This window comes from Callithrix jacchus, chromosome 2, assembly GCF_049354715.1.
Source record: "Callithrix jacchus isolate 240 chromosome 2, calJac240_pri, whole genome shotgun sequence".
Taxonomy (NCBI): domain Eukaryota; kingdom Metazoa; phylum Chordata; class Mammalia; order Primates; family Cebidae; genus Callithrix; species Callithrix jacchus.
In genome coordinates this window covers 142,727,854-142,753,372 of record NC_133503.1, presented here as the reverse complement: position 1 = coordinate 142,753,372, position 25,519 = coordinate 142,727,854, and the positions used below count along the sequence as shown (strand labels likewise).

Genomic DNA, 25,519 nt, shown 5'->3' with positions numbered 1-25,519 from the left:
AGGTACATTTTTCTTCAGTTGTGGGGGCAGCAGTCATTCTCATTTCATTTCCTTGACCTCCGTATCCTCTGGGAAGGAATTCTTGGGAGAAAAAGAGGATATGAGTTACACTGGTTTGCCTCAGTCACAGAGGGGTAGAAATAGGTGGTAGAGAATGACTGGGCCCCTTCCTGACCCTGCTCCAAGGAATTTTTGGAAATAGCCCGCCCTCCTCTCTTTTCACATAAATAGAGGCATTTCGACTTTATTCCAGTCGTCTCTTCACTCCCCCTCAACAGCACAACTCTTAACGGCCTGGGGTAGATGTCATCTAATAATAGCATCAAGTATAAGTAGATGTTTATTCATATGGCACATACACCAGGTGTTAAGTATGTCAAGCCTTTTGCTCAGTGTTGGGGGCCCCACATAAGACATCAGGGTTCAGAGTGGGCAGCGACCCATTAAGGAAGAATGGGATGATGTTTTCCCATGGCAAATGCTAAAACAGAAGAATCAGCTGAGCATTTTTGTACATTTTTTTTCTGCCAAGCAGGATGTTATTTTCCATCACTTTTTTTATATCCTGCCTTTTTGTAGGTGACATTTATTGAGGAACACTCCTCGCTCTCCAAGACATGCTGCTGTTGAAGTTTGTCGTGAATGATTTTTAGGTTTCTTATTAGTATTATGTTTAGGCCTATCAGGGAATTAATCCATATCCTTGTCTTGGGAATACTGGGAGGTAGTGAGAAGTCACCAAGAGGCATCAGAGCTGCTAGACCTCTGGGAGGAACTGAGCGTGGATGTGGGTGGGTGGCTGCTGGAGGACTCATCAGTTGTGGTCTGCATAAAGTCGAAACCCTAAATTAAGTTGAAAGGCCATCTCATCACTTGAGGAAAGCATTAAAGGCTGATGTAAACTCTTAAAAGAGACAGAGCAGGCCAGTGGAAGGCAGCAGAGAACACGCTGTGAGGCAGGAAAGATTAGGAAGTTGCTGTATGTCTTGGCTCAGAACATTGGCTGATGATTGATCTTGAGGAACACAGTGAAAAGGTGCTGTCTCTTAAATTTAAATTATGTTAGCTGTGGAGACTCCTCAAGCAATAGCAGTTCCTGCTTGTGGAATGCATAAGTCCACATGGCAAATGCTGTGTTTTTCTACCTTAATATTCTCATTAACCACCATCTCCCAGAAAGAAGGTCTACCGAGTGCTTGTTACATCAGCGCTTGGCTCACAGAAGGTCTGCAAATATTCATTTCCTTTCTCCTTTCTTCTCTCCCATCCATCAATCTTCCATAGTTTGGAAGTGTTTTGTTTGGAGGTGATCTTAGGAGGCTTATATAATGTGAAGGTGTAGGAAGTAGAGAAATTCAGCAAGAACATGATTCAAAAAAGAGGGTGGAAAAGAAAGCAGGCCCAGTGGAGCCTCTTCCACCTGTGCTACTTGGATTGGGTACAGTCGTCGCTTCAATCTGTTGGTCTGTGGCTGGGTGACAGTGCTGGTGCTGCCTGTGGGAAGATGGAAGGGAAGCAGGATGGGAACGGCATGTGTCTGACAGCTAACCGTGGGGCTCTGATACCTTGGGCAAGTCACTTACAAGCTCCAAAAGCCTCTGTTTCCTTATCTGTGAAATGGGGGTGATAATAATACCACATCAGAGGGTTGTTTTAAAGATCAAATGAGATAATGTTCTGAAAAACACTTAAGATGGTGTCTGGCCTGATTGGGGGAGGACTGCTAGATGGTGACCATGGAGAAAGGCGACATTGCTTATCCCCTTGCTTGCTTCTTCTCAAACATACTGAATGCACTCGGACTTCAGGGCCTTAATATTTGCCATTTCCTTCTCCTGGAAGCTTCCGCTCTCTGTACAGCTCACCCCCTTACTTCCTTTGAGTCTTTGTTCCAATGCCCCCCTCTTGAGAGCAGTCTTCTTTAATCCCTCATATGATAGACTAACCCTTGTTCTCTGTCACATCTCCTGCTTTCTTCTTCACAGCCCTTATTACCACCTGAAGAAAGGGACTTTGTTCTGGTCACTGCCATCTGCACAGTGGCCAAGCCACACTTGGCACACAGTAGATGCTCAGTGAATTTATATAAATCAGGCACCCACAAACCTGTTCTGCAAAGGGCCAGATAGTAAATATTTTAGGCTTTGTGGGCTCTGTGGTCTCTGCGGCAGCTGCTCAATGCTGCTATAGTAGGCAGCATGTAGACACGACATAAGTGAACGAGTGTGGCTGTGGTCCAGTAAGATTTTATTCGGCACACAGGCTGTAGTTTGCCAATCCCTGGAATGTCAATATCAGTGAAGGTCAGGAATGTACCTTTAGTGGATATAGTGGTTTGAGCTTGGTGGGAATGGGGCCTCTCAACAGTGGACTCTAAAGGTGACTGTAACCTTTAGAGAAATATGTGGAATTGGAGGAAAAAGAAACCCGTAGCCCTGGTGGAAAGGTGGCCTGGCTTCTGGCAGCTGTGATGATACTCATGGTCAGGGGATCGGTGTGCTTCACCAGCCAGGCCAGTCAGATGGGCATGTTCTCCTAAATCAGAGCTGGTCTTTCATTTCTTGTGAGCTGATTTTTGTTAAACACTTACATGGCAGGGGAATTCACTGCTGAAAATCCCTGTATAAGGAGAGGAAATTGAATTGATCTCCTGTAAGTTCAGGTTTTTATATACCAGAGCCCTGGATTTACTGAAAGGATGAGGATCTGTACCCCTAGAGTGGAGTGCTGTGTTCTCAGGCAAATTTCAAGCTCACACTCAGAACCTTTCTTTAGCTTTTGTTTCCAGCGTTCTGGTCCACATGCCTTCAATGCAGAGTTGGTCCACCAGTGAGGTGCAGGCAGGAAGGGGAAAACAGACACTTGGAGCGTGGGAGACGGTGCTGGGTCAGATGCTGACCGTACAGTTGCTCTCGTGGTTCATCTGCCTGAGTCTATTTTCAGAGTTCTTCAGATGCCAGTGTGTTCACGCTTCCCGAGGCGGGGACTGGTTGGCACTGCAGCTCGTTAGGTTGTTCCCTGGGGTTCTTGCTTATTAGTGTGTTTTGTTTTTGTCCTTTGGGGGGAAAGGAAACAGAATTGCTACTTTTATTGGCTAAGATTGGTTGTAATTTTATTAATAATTTCAGAATACAATTGTTTATAGACGGGGTTACAAAAAACAAAAAGGAATGTGATACAGCTCTCAAAGCGTCCAAGCACTCTTCCAGCTGCTGCTTTGGCCTTATTTAGGCAGCCCCACCCAGTCCTTGGGGGCTGCCTGGAAGACTCAAGGGATTCTTGACAATGAGTTATTTTCTGTTTTTACTACACTGTGGCTTCTGGTGAATACTTCTTTTAGTGGAGTTGTGAACTCGTACCCAAAGGCGAAATCTTTTCCTTTCCTGATTGCATGTGGACATGGGGACATCTCAAGTAACCTTGTGCTCTTGCGGCCTACAGGAGAGTTTTCTTCTGGCAAGTGGATGAGTCAGGTCTGTTCAGAGCCAGATCTTGTCGTCAAGAACAAATACACAGAGGAGGTTTGAGGGATGGTTGGTCAGCTCATCAGAATTCAGAGTACAGTGTAATCAAGTTGCTCACATGCTCATAACGGGGTGAAGAGTAGAATAGGAAGAAAAGTTCAAGTAGATTTGTTTTCTAGGGAATCTGTCAAGCTATTAATTGTGAATAATGGCTTGCACTCTCAATGTACTTCAGGACCTTGATATTTGCAGATTTCCTGGCCTGGAAGCCTCCACCCCTGTGCGACTAGCCAGCTTCCTTCCTTTGTGTCTTTGTTCAAATGCCCCCTCTTCAGAGCAGCCTGCTGTCATTAGAGCCGCCCTCGTGCTTTGTTTCATCTCCTGTTTTCTTCTTCACACCCCTTTCTTCTGTTTTTCTCATTGCATTTCCCACGTCCTCTCTTCCTCCTCATGTATGTATTTCTGTCATTTTCTCCTTCCTCTTTTTCTCTAGTTCATGTTCCCTCACGAGGTTCACAGGTCAGACCTGGCCTGTCTCTTGAGGACGGAGAATTCAGGTGGGGAAGTTTGCCTTGGGATTCAGCTCTGGGATGGTGTGACCTGGGAAGAGGGAAGCTGGGGTGTCAGTGCCATTATCCAAGGTTTCAAAGCAAGCCCTAAGTCCGGGGTGTGCCTCCCGCAGAGGTGGGGCAGGCATTTGGAAATGCTTTGGGCAATCTGGCACAGGTCTGGCACTGGGTCAGAGTCCAGTCCTCCACAGGCTGCGTTTCAGAGGCCGGAGTCCATCAGTGCAGGCCGCTGGGCACGAGGTGGCCCTCAGTACTGGAGATCTGGGGACACAGGGCAGGGAGACTAGTTATGGAGAGGCAGAGACTCAGCCCAGGAAAACAGGGAGGATAGCAGGACAGAGACCCAGTCAGATAGAATTCAGGGATAAGACAGATCTGTGCTGAGCCAGGGGGGCTGTTGATTTAAGGTCTTGGAATTTTAAAATATGTTCTTGTGGATTATACTTAAAATTATTTATTAATAAATATTAAAATTGCATATTATCTATTGTTTTGGCTAAGAGGGAGATGATTGGTCTTCGATTCTATGGCAGGACAGAACCTCAAATAGAAAGAGGAGAGGACACATCTCTGGGGAACTGGGGAGCTAAGCAGGGCGTTGCATTTTCTGAACATCTCTTATTTGGCCACTTTCTTCTCTTTTCCTTTTCCTCTCTCTCTCCTTTATCCCCCAGTCATCTCCTTCTCTTTCTTTGCCATTCCCTTCATGTTCTCTGGTTATTTTTTCCTTTAAGAAGAAATAAAGCTGATAAGATAGCTCACATGACCCAGTGCCCCTCCATCCCCCAGAGCTGTTTCACCCTCTTACATTTGCCAGTTGCTCAGTGGTTGTCTTTCTGAATGATTTTCATTTTAACCACGTGGGGCCCCTGAGCTGCTGAGAATTCATGACTCGTGGTTCTTAAGAATGCTTTTCTTAAGAACATTTATTTTGCCTCTTGGGTTAGAGCTATCCACTGTAGAGTTCCTCAAACTGTTCATTTTTCCTCTTAATATGAAGTCATGAAATGAATATTAATTTTTAGCATTTGTTCAGTTAAAGAGCTTAAACATTATTTTATAAGAAGTATATATTAGTTTTTGCACTGCTATAAAGAAATATGAGTAATTTTCAAGGAAAAGAGGTTTAATGGCTCATGGTTCCGCAGGCTGTACAGGAAGCATGGCAGCTTCTGCTTCTGATGAGGCCTCAGGAAACCTACAGTCTTGATGGAAGGTGAAGGGGAAGCAATGTATGTCTTACATGGAAGGAACAGGAGCAAGGGGTTGCTCTATACTTTTAAACAACCAGATCTCAGGATAAATAACTCACTGTCACAAGAACAGCATGTAGAGAATGGTACTAACCTGTTCATGAAGGCACCACCCCCATGATCCAGTCACTTCCCGCCAATCTCTTCCTCCAGCACTGGGGATTGTAATTCAACATGAGATTTGGGTGGGGATACAGATTTAAACCATATCAAAGAGTTTATTTTAAAGTTTTTTTCCAGAAACTTGTATAAAGTTTATTTTTGGCTTCAATACATGTTACTGAGCAGAAAGTCAACAACTGATTATTTTCCTTTATAGTTCTGAAAAAATGTACTAGGCTGAGAAAGAGTAGGGAAGGGGAAGAGAATAAACAATTGAGAGCATTTTTGATATCAGATATGATCCCAGGAGCTATATATTGAGGAGGATATAATTTTCCTTATTTTATAGATGAAATTAAACTTTGTTCACCTTTATATAGCTGATGAGTGGTGAATGAAGTCCCAGCTGTGGGCTTGCCTCAGACCACTGCCTTCCTGGTTGCCACTGTTTTTTGATTCTTTTGGGTGGTGGGATGTGATGAGCTGCACGACGCCTTCAGCATCTGGTCCATAGGAAGCAGTTGCTGCCTAAAGTAGGGTAGATAAACATCTTAAAGGATCTTAAAGGCCCATGTTATGATGTGTGGTGCCCATGGGGTGGGGAGAGACTATTCTTTCTCTTACCTCTTAGAACATGGTGGATGGATTTGAAAATCAGAAGGAAACTTATTATAGCACGTGTTTAGATAACATTAATTATAAATTATTCAATATCAATCATTGATTAATGATCAATATACAGCTCCTTACTGCTCTGTGCTCCTTCCTGGACTGGTTTCTGGGTGCCTGAGAAGACCATAATCTATAAGAGTAAATGCAATTCAAAGCATTAAGCAATACCAGCATTGCCCTGCCAACAAGGCAAGGAAAATAATTTATTAGGTGCTGGACTACAGCTTTCCTCAAAGCTGCAGAGTTGCTTGTACCTGACTCTCTCCTGACATTTGCCATGTCGTCTTCATGGTTGTGGTTTTGTGTCTGCAGACTTGGATGGAAGTGCCCCAAGGAAGATGACTGTATCTTTTCTGTTTTCTAGCTTTAACCCTTAGCACAATGTCTACTCCATAGTAGACATTTGGGTAAACAAATTTTTCTAAAGCAACTCTGGATTGATTATGTAGGAATAGAAAACCAGAGGAAATCATACACTTGATTGTAACAGAGGGATGAATACTGAGGTACTGCAGGAAGCACAGCGTGTAGGCAGTAGATTGTGGATATAGAAATGTGGGGTCTGCGTTTATGCACCAGTCATCTTTCTAAATCTGGCCATTTCGTTTGACTTGTCTGGGCCTCCATCTTTCAGTAAAACCAAGAATTTAGATTACAGATAATTTTTGGTCCTTTCCACTGCTTAATGTCTTGTGATTCTGTAATTCTCACTTAAAAATTGCTGCTATAGAAACCCTAGAAACTACCTGTATAGCCAGCCAATTAGGATTGAACTGGATCATTTGGACTGGTTGACAGCAGGTTCTAAGAATTCTGTCTTTCTGAAGTCTTCTCAGACTGGTGATGTAAGAGGAGGTTAAGGTTGACTTTCCAAGGCTTTGAGTACCTTGCCACAGTGAGACTTTCTCTGGGACGCAGTCTGGAACAGAGGAATAAACATGGGCTTTGGAGTTGGGCATCTTGGGCTTGATTTCTTGCAGTAACTCCTAATGAGCTGAGAGCTGTGAATGATTCATCTTTCTGGATCCGTTTGCTCTTTGGTAAAATAGGAATAATAATTCTGCCTAGTAGGGAGTCTACTTTCTGGCCAAAGCTGGAAGCAGGCACATAACGTCACATTTTGTGGCATCATGTGGGAATATTCCCCTCTGACTTTAAATGGAAGGAAGATGACTGGTGAGCAGCATATTCTCTTCCTGCTTGTTAAACATGGTCAGACTCTTTAGTTCTGCTGCTGATGGGGACGCCATGGTATCAGGGGAATTTAATGACTGCAGATGAGTAAACAACTTCAGGTATAGATCAAACACCTCAATAAACATCAAGGAAACATCTAGAATATCAAGGTGACAGGAAAACAGGTGATGTATATGCAAAGTCAAATTTGTATTTTCTGTGTTCTCCCAGTGTTATTGTTCCTAAAGTTCCTAAAGATTGAGAAGGGATTCATAATCTGAAAACTGTGCACAAAGTGCCATGTTAAAAAAAAAACAACTATAAAATGATATTAGCTCTATTCATTATTTTTTACATTTTGAGACTGTTGAATATATTGCTTAATCACAGTCAGTTGCAGTTAAGTGCCTACAGTGTGGTGCTCTGTCCTTGGGGCTGTGATGAAATTGTATTGCTGGTGGTGAATGTGTGCATGTGCATGATGTGTGTGTAGTTGTGTGTAGAGCAAATGAATTGACTTTCTTGAAGTTGAGTTGACAGACAGCCATGAGATAGCAATATCAAAGTGCTAATTTACATATTTCTCTTGGAAGGGAACAAAGAAAATCAATTCTCTTAAGAAATGAAACTAGTGATACAGCTCTGTTTATGTGAATGCCATTGTAGTTTGATCTAATACTGTATTTTAGGATGTTTCTGAAACACTTTTTATATTTCTATTGAAATTTGTGATTCAAAGAATTAATTATAAAAACAAAGATGGAAAATGATATTGGTATCTAGTACATCTTCCAGTTTAAATACATTCTATTGATGCATTCTTTTTTTTTTAAAAAAATGGACATTTATTGAGAAAGTGAATTGCAGTGAACAGTTAAATAGTTTGAGTAAATTGATGTTGTTCAGCAAATTATTTGCTTACCAAATATTTGGTGACATGAACAATTTTTGCTTAGATTTTATCTGTGCTCTTCCTCTGCCCTGCTTCCTGTTCTCAAAAGGTTTTAGGGTGACCTACAACGACACATAACTCAGCAAGGTGACACACTTGAAAACAGCTGAAGAGGGACAAAAAAAAAGAGTGAGTGTAAGGCAGGGGTTGTCAACAGTGACATTGCCGATGCTTTGAGCTGGATTATTCTTTGTTGTGGGAAGCTATCCTGTGCATTGCAGGAAATTAAGCCTCCCTGGCCTATAGCCAGCCCAAGTTGTGACAACCAAAAATGGGTTGAGACATTTCCCTGTCTCTTCTGAAGGGTAAGGGGGTGGAGGGGAAATCTCCATGAGTTTAGAACTGCTGGCTTAGAGGGTAAGGTGAAATCTGGACCAAGGTTAGCACAGCAGATGGATCCATGAAGTCTCAGTTGGATATAGGGCATGCTATGCCTGTTGGTGATGGGCTGTGGGCTTTGCCTGGGGATTTCTAGGGACTGAAGTAGAGAAACATGACTAGTTATGTGGGTCACAGGGTTCCCAGTATAAAAACAGTCCTAGTGCATGGAACTGAAAGGATTTTCTCCAGATGTTTTTCCTCCCCAACTCCGGTGAAGCTCCCAGTGGGCAGGGATTTTTGTCTGCTTTGTTCTTTGCTGTTTTGTGAACCGCTGTGCCCAGAGGAATACCTGGCACACAGTTGCTTAATAAATATCTATGAAAAGAGATGGCTCTTCACAGGGAAGGATACTATGCAATATAGGCCCTTCTTTACATGTTTGTAGGAACAGAGTGGCAGGATTTATAGGACCGTTTCTTATAGTATAATTAAATGGAAGAATGCGTTCTGAGTGGCATAATCCAGTGTGAATGTCAGCAATATCAATTAAATAGGTCCCAGGATGCTGTGGTCTAGGACAGTAGAGGTCTTAGTGGTCTGACTCAGTCTACAGACAGATTTTAAGATGCTAGGGAAGGGGCCACTCAGGCGGGCTATTTAAATAGAGCTGCAGGTTGTACCAGATGTCAGGCCAAGGGATAGTGCTGCAGGTTGTACCAGATATCAGCCTAGGGTGATAGTGACATTTATCAGTATCACTTGTTACTGAGTGCTTCCGTGTGCCAGCTCTTTTCATGCATCATCTCTCTGCATCATCTCTGATGTCCAGTCTCAGAGTTCCCTCTTGCCCAGGACATGACGTTGGGATTCTGTTCCTGGCAATTCACACTGGGGCTAGGTTCCTCACCACTGTACTGGTCCACCTCATGCCAAAAACATAGCTGCAGATGCCCATAGCACAGGCGATCATGCCCTGCGCTCTGGAGTACAGGTGTGAGCGTTACAGCCTGGAATGAAGTGAAAGCAGTTTAAATCAAATTCTCACTTGAGCCATAAACAAAACACAAACCAAAACCTTGGTACAATTGTAAAGAGTTTAATTTCCTCGTGAACCATTGATGATGATGTACACTCATAGAGACGTTTGCCTAGACAACGAAATGACTTTGTATATGAAAATGATGATAATAATCATAGCTGACATTCATGGTGTATTTCCTTTGTGCCAAGCACTGTCTTAGGTGCTTCACATATATGTCTCTTCATCCTCACTACCACTTCAGGAGCTAGGTATTTGTTACTAACTTCTTGTGGTTGAGGAAACAGGCACAGAAATAGTTAAATATCTTAATTAGTATAGTAAGTATTGGCCCTCATCTGAGCTCCTAACTGCTGTGGAATTAATATGAATCCAATAATGAGTGTTTTAACTGTAGAAGTCTGTTCTATCAAATTTTAAAATATTGATTGTAGGCTTTGGATTAAAAGTAAATAAAATCCAATTTTGAAATAAAGTCATTTCAGGTTGCCAGTTTGGTTCTTTATTGGGTGGCAGGGATGAGAGAAAGAGAGCAGTTAATTGGGGTTACAAGCATAGTCTCTGCGGTTTTATAATCATTCATCTATTTTTATATCTTTGGTTTCTTAAAATATTTAATATCAAGAAACAGAATAACTGAACAATGTCTTCATAATCTATTTTGCTAATCAGTCTCTTTCTCTTTTTTTAAGCATAAAGACTTTACTGGTGAGCCTCTCATTATGTATGCAGATGACACTGGTGATCCCTTTGAACTAATGAACTTTGGCCTTAGGGCACATACATTCTGGATGAGTCTTTAAAATGCATGTGCCACATCTTGGGAATGAATGTGGGCTTACAGAAAAGAGAAGTGGAATAGGAAAAGGTTGGTTGGATTTGGACAAGTAAATATGCTAGCAGGGATATAGTCAAAAAGTTGAATAATTATTGAGGAATTACCTTTGGAGGTAGCTGTGTTCAAAAATTAGCATATTAGTTTGGTATATGGAACAGATTCTTTGAAACAATGTGGTTTGCCATAACCTGAGGGTCTTTTCCATACATGAAGTAAGTGTTCAGTTTTGTTAAAATACTAGAGACTCACTTTAGTTTCCAGTATGTCACCTTGAATAACATTTAATATAATTTTAATCTATTTTTTAAAATAATTAAAGCCCTTTATGGCATGTGTTTTCTATTTTTTTCCTATTATATTTTAAAGTAAATACCAGAGATTTGCAACTCATTTGCTCTTTCCACAAATATTTACAGGTGCCTTTTATGTAGTCTGCTGTATTTCAGGGATACAGAAGTGGACAAAACAACACAGTGCATAATTTGATGTAACTTTAATTTTAGCAGAGGGAGAACAGCAAGAAACAAGCACAAAATCTCATATGTCATGTGGTGACAGATGCTCTGAAGAAAAGTAAGAACAGGGAATAAAGGTTGGGTGTGCTATTTTACATAGGCATTTACAGAGGGCATCCCAGGAAGAGTGACATTTGAATAGAGACCCAGAGGACAGAGGGACACAGTAGCTAATATCTGGAATATGTCTCAGGTAGAAGAAATGATAAATGTAAGGTCCTGGGTGGGAAGATGCCTGGGGCATCCAGGGTCTGCCAAGAGACCAAGCTGGATCAAGTGGAGTGGTAGGAGCTGGGACTAGGGAGAAGTCCAGTAGTGGAATTGGAGCATCTGGCTTAATGGTTTAGAGGGGTCACTGCTGTGGTGCTGAGAGGATGGAAGCACAGAGACCTCCTGGGATGCTATTGCAAGAGAGAAGGGGACGGCAGGGACAAGGGTGGTAGCCATAGAAATGGTGAAGTGATTTTGGATGTATTTTGGAATTTGAGACTGGAGGATTTACTGGTTTGGTATGGAGTGCGAAAGAGAAGTTAAGAATAACTGAAAGGTTTTGTGACCTGAGTAGCTAGAGAAAACGGAATTGCCATTTACTGAAATTGGAAAAATCTTTCTCTTTCTGCTTATAATGACCATTGTTAATATTTAAAAATTATGAATTATAGAACCCATGTGCTTGGGAATAGAAGTGTCTGGAAATGAGGCTGGAGAAAATTGTCAGTTAAAAGGCTGAAAGTTCTGTGTTCGTGGATAGTTCTAACATGCCTTTTTATAAACAGATGGATGGTATTACTAGGGCTTAGGGCCATAGATAAAGAAATCTGTGGTCCATGTTTGCAGATGGTTGTGATGGTGATAGTGGAGACACTAAGCAAAATGAGATTGAGGCTTGTAAATGATGTGCCTTCACTTTTACTTTTAAAATTTATTCTTTTAATTTAAAAATAAATAAAAATTATACATATGCATATGCATCATAAAATCTTAAAATATGTATATATTATGGAATGGCTAAGTCAAGCTAATTAATGTATGTATTATACATATTAGTTAATATATATTAATATATGTATTGCCTCACATGCTTATCGTTTTTGGGGTGTGAAAACACTTAAATCTACTCTCAGTGGTTTTCAAGAATGTAATACATTGCTATTAAATACTAACTATGTGCTTTTAATCTTCATTGATATGGTGAAGCCACAGTGTCATCGTGGAGGATTCATTTTTTTCTCAGCCTGATAATTTGTAAATAGTGTAGATAATTTGTAATAGGTGTAGAATTCTAGTGATCAGCATTTCTATAGAACTGACAATTTTAGAAACTTTTAATACACCTTTTATCACTTAAAATGCTAACATGTTTCCTGTGATAAACTGCTAGCAAGAGCAGGTATATATCCCTCACTTCAGGTGGTATGCTATGCCCCTGACTTCTTCATTCAATAGTGTGTAAAAGAACCTCTTCCAACTTTTCTATGGCTCTTGTAAGAACTAAGGAGGTTGTAAGAACTAACATAGGAATTTTTAAGCAAATCCAGTAACTACAAATCAGTGTTTGCTATTGGTTCGTGAGGTAAGGTCATACTGCTATTTCAATCCAGGATACTATGTGGCCAGCAGCACGTAGGTGACCATGGAGTAGTGTAACTGGGGGACAGGAGGTTCTCACTGTTCCCTGATTGGATATGTTTTTTTCCAGGTACTTGGGCTCTCACTCACCCAGTAATGGGTAGGAGACTCTGGAGGTGTGGTGCTATTGTTCAAGTAAATATCGGACCCAAAGAGTTTTGCAGAAAAGCAATTTATTAGGCTGAGAGAGAGATAAAGAGAAGTTGTGGGAGAGAGAGAGGGCACTCTCACACTGTCACGGGAGGGGATCCAGAGATGGAATCTGCACAGGTAAGGGGCAGGGGGACTTTTAATCTGGGAGTTACTCCCACCCCATTCAAGTCCTTGTCCCATGAGAGGAGTTCCCTCAGCCTTCTGCTGGAGTGATTATCTTTGACTTTGACATCACGTTGGCCGTCGGGCCCACAACAGAGCTCTTCCTTCCAGGGCTTTTTGTGGGCTTTTCTAAACAAAGGAAGCTCACCTGGGCAGTCTACCGTTCCTGTGCATGTGAAAGTAAGACAAAGAACTCTAGGCTCCCGGCTGGAGATGTGAAAGAAGGCAGGTAGGGCATGTCGCTGGGAAGTTCTTGCCTTTGAAACCCCGCCCCTTGTGGACCCGGGAAGAAAAGTTAATACAGTCCCTCAGTAGGACCTGGCCCTGTAAGAGTACACAGCTTGCTTAGGGAGAGGAACCACAAGTGTTTGAAGTAAGGGTATGAGGCCCAGGCTTAGATGCTCTTGAACATCAGTGAACGTTGCAAGATAGCAGGGTTAGTTTGATTCCTTGTAGTATGAAGACTTTGGGGGTCTGGAAAAGTTGGAAAACATTAAAATGAAATTATTTAAAGGACAAAGTCCAAAGTGACATGTTTGATGTCTACCATAAGCTCTAGGGTGTGATGAAATGTTTTTAAAGGGATTGTGAGTATTTGAATCAGGACAAAAAATGAAAAATAAATTGCAGAGCTGCAGCGGACCATTTTTAGAAGCTTTGACTAATTGTAGAAAGAATAGTAAAGCCAGTGACAACAGAGCAAATTTGGAAAAATGATCTATTTCGAGAGAGCCCTGTTGGGAGTGTGATTTGATGTGAAGAAGGAAATGGGATCTGGAGCATTGCAGTCTGCTTATAGGTTTTCTGCTCATACTGTGCTTAAAACATTTGCAGCCCTCACAGTTCACTGCGTCAATTTTCCCAGATTTAAAATAATACTCCCTTCTTGGGTTGTGATTTTGATTAAAAACCCTGGCTTATGGACTAATAGCTCATGTCTCTGTATGTGTGATGTGTGATAAATTAGATTTCCCCCACTTTTTCTCTATACTTTCTCCTTGATTTCCTTCTCTTTCTTCCACATTTGTTTCATGTCTTTCATGGCTTTGTTGGAAATATGTAAGAAAATTACCTCATTCCTATTTAGGAATTATCTTCTTTCCTCTGCTTGTTTTTTTACCCTCTGTTAATCTGTGATACAGCAGTCTTCCCCAGAGTAATTAATTGTAATTCTACAAGCTGAAAAAATTTAACTTCTGGTGAAAACTAGCAGAAGCTGATGAACCTTAAATGAGAAATATTTGTATTTTCTGCAGCTGCCACTCTTAATTAAAGGGAAATATCTAAGTAGGACGGACCCTAACTTGCTTGATTGCTTTGCAGAGTGGGCATCCATGCTTAGTCCATTTACTCTGACTACTAAATAGTAGCTGTTACGGAACATTTTGTTAAATGTCTATGGCACATTGCCACCTTGTGGCTGCAAGTTTGTCTTGTAATGTAAAAGCATTTTTTTAATGTTAAGTCTACCCGATATAATCTTATGTTACATTTTTTCCTAGTGTTTATACTTTACCTTGCTCACAAAAGATTTGAGACCCCTTATAAGAGTACATAGGATATGGCATAGGAGAACTTAAGAGAATACTCTTGTTCTTAGAAGAGGCATGTTGAAGTATTTGGGAGTGAAGAATCACACTGCCTGCAACCAAGTCAACCGTTCATGTGTGAAGAAAAGGAGAGAGAACAAAAGCAGTGTGGCAAAAGGTTTACAACTCTCCATTGGGAATACAGGTGTTTACTGTGCTGTTCCTGGAACTTTCCTGTAGTTGCCAATGTTTTTCTGAAAAGCTTCAAAGTTGAGAAAATTGGCAGAAAAAATAATTGGGGTAAGAGCACAAAATGGAGCCAAGAAAGAGGCAAAAAATAACCTCTGCGTTCTGTAACGATCTGACTCCAGATTGAACCCAGCGATTTGGTTCTGCTTTTTCTAGAGACTAGACTGAAACTTCACCTTGGAGGCCCTGCTAGGTAGGACATTATGTAATGAACACCCGCCCTCTATGAGTACCTTATGATAAGTACAGCTCTGCTTTTGAAAGGGTGTTTTTTTTCTTTTTTCCCAAGTACACTCTTGAGTCCCTTTTTCCTGTGGATCTGGCTTTGATCTTGGAGTAGATGGGCAGCCAGTTCTTCAAGGGCCTCTTACTGAAGTACTGACCTGCAATGGGTGTGAGATGGTACTTATAGAGAAGTGCTTGAAATCCAGGTGTTAGGTGTTACTCATGAACACAACTGTGCTGAAGGGAATCTTTTAGTAGCTGAACATATGAGGTCTGTTCTATCTCAGCCAACTTGGGAAGGGTTGCTCATAAACAGGATCAAATTTCTTTTTGTGCAATAGTTTTTATTTTGTTTATTTCTATTTATTTAATTATTTTGTATTATTTATTTTTTGAGATAGTGTCTTGCTCTGTTGCTCAGGCTGGAGTGCAGTGCTGCAGTCATGGCTCACTGTAGCCTTGACTTCCTGGCCTCAACAGAGTCTCCTGCCTTGTCTTCCCAAAATGCTGGGATTATAAACATGAGCCACTGCACCCAGCCTGTGCAGTGATTTTTGAATATGATGCAGTGCATAGACAGATGAATGGATGACCTAGTCTCCAGATTTCTATTTCTTATAAATATATCCTTGATAATCTTAACCTGAAAAAAACTCAGACAGATATAACCAGGTGACCACCTCTTTTCCCCATGAAAACAAAACAAATCTCAGTGAAACGGCTTTAAAATGCCCAGCTTTGAATAATGTTACTTGGCTTTTCTGTTTTTAAATTTCTACAAAGTTAACCTTTTTTCTGTACTTTTTTGAGACATCTTTAATAACTAACTGGACATACACATGTGTACATGAATATTTTTGTCCTTTGTAACTATCTAGACACATATTCATATGAACTTACTTGAAGGTGAACATTTTAGAAGGTATGGCTCCATTAAGTATGAGAGGCTTTCTTATAAAAACAGGCAGATCTTGAAATAAGTGTTGTGACACAAGGGATTCTTTGTAGAAAGCTTTCTCTTGAAGTGACTTTGATTTCTCTGATTCTTGTGACAGATTTTCTTTTAAAAAGCTATAAGGTGATGTAGGGATGTATTGATTTCCATTAAGGGCTAGGGTGCTTAGAAATTTCTCTCCTGTACAACACATATTTGTGAGCAATATGTGAATTTTCTTTTGTGACCAACTAAAGAGAATGATCTATTGCTTCTCTATAGAGCAACAATCTTCAATTTTGGGGGAGACCAAGTACAGAAAGACATATTTTATATAATGACCTAGGATATACACACATACACATATAACTGAATAAAAGATTTCATGAAACAATACTTTCCCTTTCTTAGTTGGACTCTGATAATTTTTTTCTATTGCATTAAGAAACACCAGTCACAATCTACCAAACTTGACTTCATGACCCACTAATATCTTGTGACCCATAGTTTGAAAAACACTGCTGTCAAGATTTTGCAGCAATCCAGACTCTCTTTCAGATGGAAGGCGTGACAAAGAAATTCTGAATTCTCTAAGGAAACCAAATTAAACACAGGGTTGGGAGAATGGGGTTTGGAGAAGGAAAAGGAAGAAAGAAAGTGTGCATGATTGGTCTTTCATTCTAGGCTGTGTTGATGCCCTAGTCAGTGATGTCATTCTTCTTCTTTCTGCAGCTTGACCACATATTATCCCCTCCACCCATGCCGTTTCGGAAATGCAGCAACCCAGATGTGGCTTCTGGCCCTGGAAAATCACTGAAGTATAAAAGACAGCTGAGTGAGGATGGAAGACAGCTAAGGCGAGGGAGCCTGGGAGGAGCCCTGACTGGTGAGTCATGGTGGCTGGGTTGAGAGAAGGAATTGCGTTTCTTGTACAGGGTCCTGCGTGGCCCCAGCGTTTCACATGTAATCCACCTGCTTAAGAATGGTCCTGCCTCTGCAGAACATTTCATAAAAATCTTATGCAATCCAGAAACCAGTTAAATTGATAATTTTATTAGTAAACTTTGCTGAAATATAATTTACATGCAGTGACTTATCCCCAGTTTTAAGTGTACATTTGGATGGAATTTTGCAAATTTATACCTCAGTTTACCGCCTTGATCAGGATATAAAATGTTTCCTTTGTTGTTCCTAGTCAAGACCCACCCTCTACTCCCACCCTAAACACCAAATCCTTGGCCCTAGGCAGCCATAGATCTGTTCTCTGTCATTATCGATTAGATTGACCTTCTCAAGGGGTTTATGTTAATGGAAGCATAGGGAGTCTACTCCTTTGTGTCTGGCTTCTTTTGCTCAGTGTGATGTTTTTAAGATTCACCCATGTTGCTGTGAGTATTAGTAGCATACAAATAGGTTCTAGTGTTCTATACTACTTTAGGATAACTATAGTTAACAATTATATATACTTTCAAATAACTAGAGGAAGGATATTGAATGTTCCCAACACAAAGAAATGATAAATGTTTGAGATTATGGATATGCTAATTACCCTGATCTGATCACTATACATTATATGATCGAAAGAGCACTAGTACCTCATGAATGTGTATAAATTATTCTTTGTTAATAAAAATAAAATTAGAAAAGAAACTGCCAAATGGTTTTCTAAAATTGTACCATTTTACATTCATGACTGGTATGGATGAGTGATCCAATTGCTAGGAGTTCTTGCTAACCTGTGGTACATAGATGTATCACATTATGGTTTTACTTATGTTTCCTTGGTGACTGGAGAATAGAGAACATCGTTGCATGTGCTTATTGGACATTTATTTGTATTTTGTGAAGTATTGCTTCAATTCTTTCACCCCTTTTAAAATTTCATTGTTAAAATTGTGAAATGTTCAAATTCAGAAAACTCACAAATTATTTTTGACTTGCAAAATAGCCAAATTAAAATAAGTTAAAGTATAGCTTTTAAAAAGTAACTCACCATTTAAAATTTTACGTTATTAAGTTTAGCTATAAGTCACTGAAAGCTAGATTTCTTTTATTCATCAGAGTGCTTTTTCCTCTACATATAAATATTTTTAGGGAACTTTGTTTCTTAAAATTCCCAAACAGAGTTTTTTTTACATATGATGGTCTCGTCTACCAGTTTAAAAATGGCCTGGAAAATAAGTTGAATTACTCATTTTTTTTGGAGAACTATGGATTTTTGACTTTTTGGAGATTAAATTTCTGGGAACAGAGTGCTTCCTGCCACATGATTAGTGGAGTCTAGGATATCTGACCTAGCGTGCCACACTGCTGGAACAAAGGGCAAAACGACCTCAGGTCAAGGGGGAGAAATTCATCAAAAAAAAAAAAAAATTGCTGAAATTCAAGTTTAAGGCATATCTTTTCCCTTGAGTTTACTGATGCTTTTCTAATGCTTGTTAGGATATTTTCCTTTGCTTTCCTTTTATAAGTGCAGACTGTTTGCTTTTTAAAGTAGGAGATCCCAAAGATTATTCTAAATGTTATAGGTAAGAAAATGAAATTTCAAAGGTTGAAAGACTCATCCTCTGATTAATTTCACTTAGGAAATTTACTTATCTTGATTCAACAGTTTTTGACAGATAGGAGAGGCAGTAATAGTTCTATCCACTTTTGCTAAAGCAGTTTACATAAAGCTTTAAAATAATGCAAACATGAAATTCGGCCTTCAGCTTTGAAAATAAATAGCTGGACTTGATTCTCTTGTCATGATTTTAACAGCTCTAGCAAGTCTATCCTTATACAATTACTTTGCTACACAGTTATTTTTGAGAACTAAATATTTGGTCAGATAACTTTTTAAATGCTTAATAGTCCTTAGAAAAGCTAAAAAAAATCCATTGAACATCAGCCTGTTTTTGAAGACAGCTCCTTGAAAGTTATATTAGAAAAAAAAAAAACAACAACCATTTTTAATTGTTCCTCTAGATACTTTAGCTGAAGATTTAATGAAATAATATATACCAAATAGCTAGTCCAGTGATAGGACCTATTAGTATTATGTGCATAACTAATTGAATTTGGGGGGATTTGGAGTTGATGGGTACATGGGCTCACGGAAATCAGTTTGGTATCTTTATCAGCTGGATTGCTGCTTTGTGTCAGGCGCTGTGTTCATGTCAGGCTCGTGTCAGATGTTGGAACTCAGAGAAGACGGCATCTTCCCTGAATTTTCAAAAATGTGTTTTCCACTAGGTTTAGGTCACTGTAAATAATTACATGTGATCTCACCTTGGACATACCCTTTTGCTAAACTTAAATTAAGTCATACTGGTTTTTCCATCAGAGGCCCATGCCTGATCCAATCTGTTACTTAATGAGTGACCACTTTCTCATTGTTTTACTTTGTTTTAATCCAAGGATCTTTTCTTTGGCAGTATTCTACTTTCCTTAAAACAAAGATTTTTAGTTTTTATAGTTGGACAATTTTGCCAACCAATAATCCTTGATAAGTTTCACTAGACTTTTAGCTGTTTGAGAGGAAGATCTGTGACCCATTTATATATATATTCCTGATAATGATAGCTAACATTAAAAGCTTGCTATATAGCAGGCACTGTTTACGGAATTAGATTTATTGACTTATTTAATCCTCACAACATCTCTATTTGTCTATGAGGTAGACACTGTTATCCCATTTTACACAGAGAACACTGAGGCACAGGCAGGTTGAATAACTTCCTCGAAGTCACAGTGCTCACCACAGCAGAGCCAGGATTTGAACCTAGGCATCGTGGCTCCAGAGTTCTTGCTCACAACTGCCACACTGTTCCTAGCATCATTAGTACCTAGTAAGTTTTAAATAAACTCTTAATTCCAGCAGTATTAACTGCAGTGACTCTTACATGGGAAAATTTATTCTCTCAGTTGGAATTTGTGGCTGACTCAATCTGTACGGCTCCCAGTTGTTTAATTATAAGAGTAAAGTAAAACTAGGCAATTAGTACAAATTTAAAACCTTAAACTTTACACATTGGTTAACTCAGAAATTCGACTGCTTAGAATTCATCACAAGGAAATAGTTGTATGTCAAGAGAATTAACCTTGGTTATATCTAAAGCAGCACCATTTATAATAATTAAAATTTCATATTATCTAAATAGCGACAAATGAATACTGATTAAACATATTATGGTATGCACATAAAATGGAAAACAGTTGTGAACACAGAGAACATATTGTAAAAAAACATGTTTTGATATTGAAAGAGACTCACAATATGTTAATGTGAAATTCCATTGTTAAATGGTCTCATAGTGTCTCATGCTTCCTAAGACTTGCTATATTTGTAATTAAATAATTGTATACAGATGGTCCCCCACCTACTATGGTTTGGCTTTTGACTTTTCAACTTTATGATGAGTTTAGTGGGGTATTAAATGCATTATTGACTTAGGATTTCTTTTTCTTCTGATGGTGGATTTATCTGGATGTAACCCTGCTGTAAGATGAGGAGCATCTGTCTTTAATGAGGAGGAGGAAAACAATTACTTTATGCTAAGGAATTTTCTCAAAATGGAGTGATGGTTGAGTAGGCTCTCTTTAAAAATGGGCAAGTGAAGGATGCTATGGCCATTTTCTACCCTGCAGCTTAATCCATGAGACAGTTTTTGAGCCCAAGTTTTTCTGTGGCATTTGGTGGTGTATCAGTCAGCGATAGTAATGTTGCATAACTGCAAGCATCTCAATGGTAGACAACAATAAGTATTTTTTTTCTTGTTCACATGGCTACAGGTCAGTTGGGATTTGGTTATAGGTCACTCTGGGACATATTGGGTTTGGTTCCAGGATGCAGTTTGGGTCCAGATTTGCTCTATGTGTCAATCTTCTTCTTTAGACCAGCAGCTACCAAAGGCATCCTCTTCTGGTGAAAGACAGGAGCATGAGAGGGCAAGTTCTCCTGTACAGGCACATTTCAAGGTTCTGGTATCATGTCTGCTAATTTTATATTGGCTAAAGCAAAAAGCACAGTCAATCCTGGAGTCAAGGAGTAGTCGCACACTTCATCTTGATACCTTGGCCAGGATGCAGGTAGTCATGTGCCACATAAAGTCATTTTGGTCAGTGATGGGCTGTATGTGTGACAATGGACCCATAACATCATAATGAAACTGGAAAATTCTTGCATGGTAATGTCTTCCTGATCCTGACTCTGTGTAGGCCTAGGCTAATATGTTTGTGTCTTCGTTTTTAACCAAAAATGTTTAATAGAATAAGGATATAAAGAACAAAATATTTTTGCACCGCTCTACAATGTGTTTGTATTTTAAGGTAAGTGTTACAAAAGTCAGAAAGTTTAAGAAGTTCATAAAGTAAAAATTATAGTAGGCTAAGGTTGATTTATTATTGAAGAAAGAAAAATACTTTTTATAAATTCAGTGTAACCTCGGTGTACATTGTTTATAAAGTCTACAGTAATGTCCTAGGCCTTCACATTCAGTCACCACTCACTGACTCACCCACAGCAACTTCTAGTCCTGCAAACTCTATTCATGGCAAGTACCCTATACAGGTGTACCACTTTTTGTCTTTTCTTTTATATTTTTAAGGTAGCTTCTCTGTGTTTAGGCACGCACATACTGGTCGTTGTGTTGCAGCTGCCTACAGTATTAAGTGCAGTTGCACACTGTACACATTTGCAGCCTGGGAACAATAGGCTATACCCTGTGGTTTGGGTGCATAGTAGGCTGCACCATCTAAGCTTGTGTAAGTACACCCTATGATATTTGCACAATGACAGAATTGCCTAAGGAAGCACTTCTCACAGTGTATCCTTTTTGCTAAGCAGTGCATGACTGTATGCACAGTTGTCCCTCAGTATCCACAGATTCCAGATTTCAGGATACTACAGTTCGTAATTGCTCAAGTCACTTATATAAAATGGTGTGGTATTTGCATGTCACCTATGCATATCCTCCTGTAAGTTTTAAATCATCTCTAGATGATTTATATCACCTAATACAATGTAAATATTAATATTCTATAGTTGCTATACTGCATTTTAACATTTGTATTATTATTTTTATCGTATCATTATTTATTTTTGTTTTTTCCAAATACGTTTGATCCACAGTTAGTTGAATCTGGATGTGAGAACTGACTGTCAAGCTGTTCCAGGGGAGTACAGAATTGGAACTGATCATTCAGTCTATCCTGGCTAGCTTCTTTAGAAAAAATCTTTTACAATAAAATATTTTATTTACCTATTTTTAAGTTTCAAAGTAATTTGTGTTCAATGTAGACAAGTTAGAAAATACAGACCATGATAATGAAAAAACCCAAAACCCTGTAATTTCAGTATGCATAGACACTCATGATTGAAATGTTCACATTTTCTTCCCTAACTAAACTTTTGAATCTCTAAGTGCATTAGATTAAAGATGAGAAAATAAGCAGGGCCTTTTTCGCAGGGCTGGCATTTAAACGGCAGACCTGGAGCTTACTATGCACATTACTGCCTGGATTTCTTTTTTATTTTGGAGGCTGATGTGTTTCCTGTCTTGAAGGTCCACAGCTTGCTAAATAGGCACCTAGAAGGCTTGTATAAACATTGACTGAGCTTTGGAGCCCCCTGATGAGGAAGTGGAGCATTATTCTAATCATTATACAGACCCTTAAGTCTGGGCATGGGTATTGTTGGTAGTGTGCCTGACAGCTCACAGCGAGGAAGCTGCAGAATGAGGGACAGAATCTCGGATCTTGAATCCTGGCTTCTTGATATGCAAATGCACGCCCCAAATCCTTGTCCTGCATTCTACAGCTGTGACGTATGTTGCAGCCTTAACAGCCAGAAAATGAGTGCTGCTTTTCCCCATGAAGAGAGTTGTTTTTTTTCCCCCAAATGTTTGGGTTGGTTGGAATGTAAAAGAAAGACAAAAATCTATATATGTGTATAACATGTACATAATAATAAGAAATCAGCTTTGTAGACAATATAAACTAGAATCTTAAAGCTGTTAGAATCATGATGTTCTATCTTGGGAAGAAAGTTGAGAGGGTTTTCTTTTTTGGATTATGGAAATCAATTTGGAATAAAATCTGAAAATTTTTAAAAAGGCATTTTTGAGTGTTTTTTTTTTATTTGAAGAGAGAAAGGAACAATACAATCCCAGAAAACATTCTTTACTTTAAAATTAACCTTTAAGCCATTGCTTTTAAGTACTGTGTAGTATCTAATGCATTTGTCCTCCTAAAGCCCTCCTTTCCTTAGTGTGCAAGGCTGAAATAATTCAGATGAAAGATAATTTATATAATAAATGGCTGTTTTATGGGTAGCTTCTGTATTTTCTAAATATCACACCTAAATACAACTTAAAATCTCCTATACACTCTAGATTTCTTCAGTTTTGTAACACCATCAAAAGAATGCCTGTATAAAAATGGTATGTGTTAAGATAACACACATGTGCTGTGACAAGCAAACCAGAAAATATCAATGGCTTACCACAACAGTAGTTTATTTCTTGCTCATGTAGTAGTTCAAAGTAAATGTTTGCTTTTATAGGCAACTCTCTTCCCACGGTGACTCAGGGACCCACATTTCATCTTCTGGTTTTGCTCTTAATGGCCTTGAGGTACCCCATTTCCAGTTGGCAGAAGTGGAAAGAGAGAGGAGAAATCCTCCTGACTTCTTAAAAGTCCCAGCCTGGAAGAAACATGATCATGGCACTTTCTATTCTTTTGGAAAGATCTAATCATATGGTCATAGATGAATGCAAGGGATGTGTGTGTGTGTGTGTGTGTGTGTGTGTGTGTGTTGGCAGGGGATGGCAGGGAAATATAGTCCCTGCTGGCCTTGCCTCAGCATTCAGCTAGACAAGAGATGGGGGAGCAGGGCACATACTAAGTCAGGAAAGACTGGGAGAGAAATAGATTTTTTTTTTTTTTTTTTTTTTGAGACGGAGTTTCGCTCTTGTTACCCAGGCTGGAGTGCAATGGCGTGATCTTGGCTCACCGCAACCTCCGCCTCCCGGGTTCAGGCAATTCTCCTGCCTCAGCCTCCCGAGTAGCTGGGATTACAGGCATGCGCCACCATGCCCAGCTAATTTTTGTTGTTGTATTTTTAGTAGAGACAGGGTTTCACCATGTTGACCAGGATGGTCTTGATCTCTTGACCTTGTGATCCACCCACCTCGGCCTCCCAAAATGTTGGGATTACAGGCGTGAGCCACCGCGCCAGGCCGAGAAACGGATTTTAACAAAGGCACAGGATGTGATGAATTCCGTTTGGGATATGTTTGAAATGCCAGATGAGACATGCTAAATAGGCATGTCAGGTAGAACTGTGGAATCACAGAAGGAGAGAAGCATCTTCAGAGGAGGAAATGATGTCAAACCATATGTTGGCTGCATGTAAGAGAGTAAGATGAGGACAGGAAAGTCTCATTGGATGGGACAGTGTTGTCACTGAGTAGTCTTGGTCCTGGAGAGAGTATTAGGGTTCTCTAGAGGGACAGAACTAGTAGAATATGCATATATATATATATATATATATATATATGGGGAGAGAGAGAGAATATATATATATAGAATATATAAAATATATACATATATATATTCTATTCTGTGTGTATATATACACATCTCGACACACATATATATCTCTTATTAATAACCCCACATATATAGTGTATATAAAGTATTGTATACACTATAATATATATATATAGTGTATATAAAGTATTAAGTATTAACTCACATGATCACAAGGTCTCACAGTAGACCATCTGCAAGCTGAGAAGCAAGGAGAGTAAGTCCAAGTGTCAAAACTGAAGAACATGGAGTCTGATGTTCAGGGGCTGATGGGCAGGAAGCATCCAGCATGGGAGAAAGATGTAGGCTGGGAGACTAGGCCAGTCTAGTGTTTTCACGTTTTTTTGCCTGCTTATATACTAGCCACACTGGCAGCTGATTCGATTGTACCCACTCAGATTAAGGGTGGGTCTGCCTTTCCCAGCCCATTGACTCAAATGTTAATCTCTTTTGGCAGTACCCCCGACAGGCAGACCCAGGATCAATACTTTGCATCCTTTAATCCAATCAAGTTGACACTCAGTATTAACCATCACAAGTAGGGAAGTATAGACAGGTGCGAGAGTGGGATGCGATGATACAAAGTGGTCATTAAAGAATCAGAGATGGCTTACATCTTGATAAATAAAAGTACAGGTAACTCTTTTGAGAAGAAAATGTACTATGAAAGGGACTAGAAATATAAAGTATGAGCTGATAGGGTATGAGGGGTAAGCAAGAGCCATCTTAACGTGGGAATCATGACAACATGTTTGAAAAGCGCTGAAGTTGGTTTGGGTGAGAGAGAGAACGGCTGAAGAAGGTATTTGGAGGAACAGGGCTGCGTATCCAGAGCACATGTAAAAGGATTGACCTTTTATAGGAAGAGGGGCACTTCCCACATTGTCACAGGAGGAAGAAGGAGAAAACAGATGCCAAAGCAGTTAGTTCAAGTGCACCTATACCATGGAATACTACTGAACAGTTAAAAGGAACAACTGTTGATACATGCAGCAATCTGGGTGAATGTCCAGAAAATTATGTTAAGTGAAAAAGTCAGTCCCAAGAGGTTATACTGTATAATTCCACAGATAGCATTCTTACAATGACAAAATTCTAGAACTGGAAAACTGATTCATGGTTGCCAGGGATTGAGGGAATGAGGTGGGAAGAAGTAGGTATGGTAA

General features: G+C 39.7%; 1 protein-coding gene across 8 annotated transcripts in view; it reads left to right on the top strand.

Moving 5' to 3' along the window:
- The window catches only part of MAST4 (microtubule associated serine/threonine kinase family member 4), a 581,015-nt gene that overhangs the window by 143,651 nt on the left and 411,845 nt on the right, over positions 1-25,519 (top strand). For all 8 annotated transcript variants that reach the window (XM_054252224.2, XM_035291493.3, XM_078365414.1 and 5 more), the window contains exon 2: positions 16,515-16,668. In XM_054252224.2, coding sequence (XP_054108199.2) covers positions 16,515-16,668 — 154 coding nt within the window. The remainder of the gene's footprint in view (positions 1-16,514; positions 16,669-25,519) is intronic.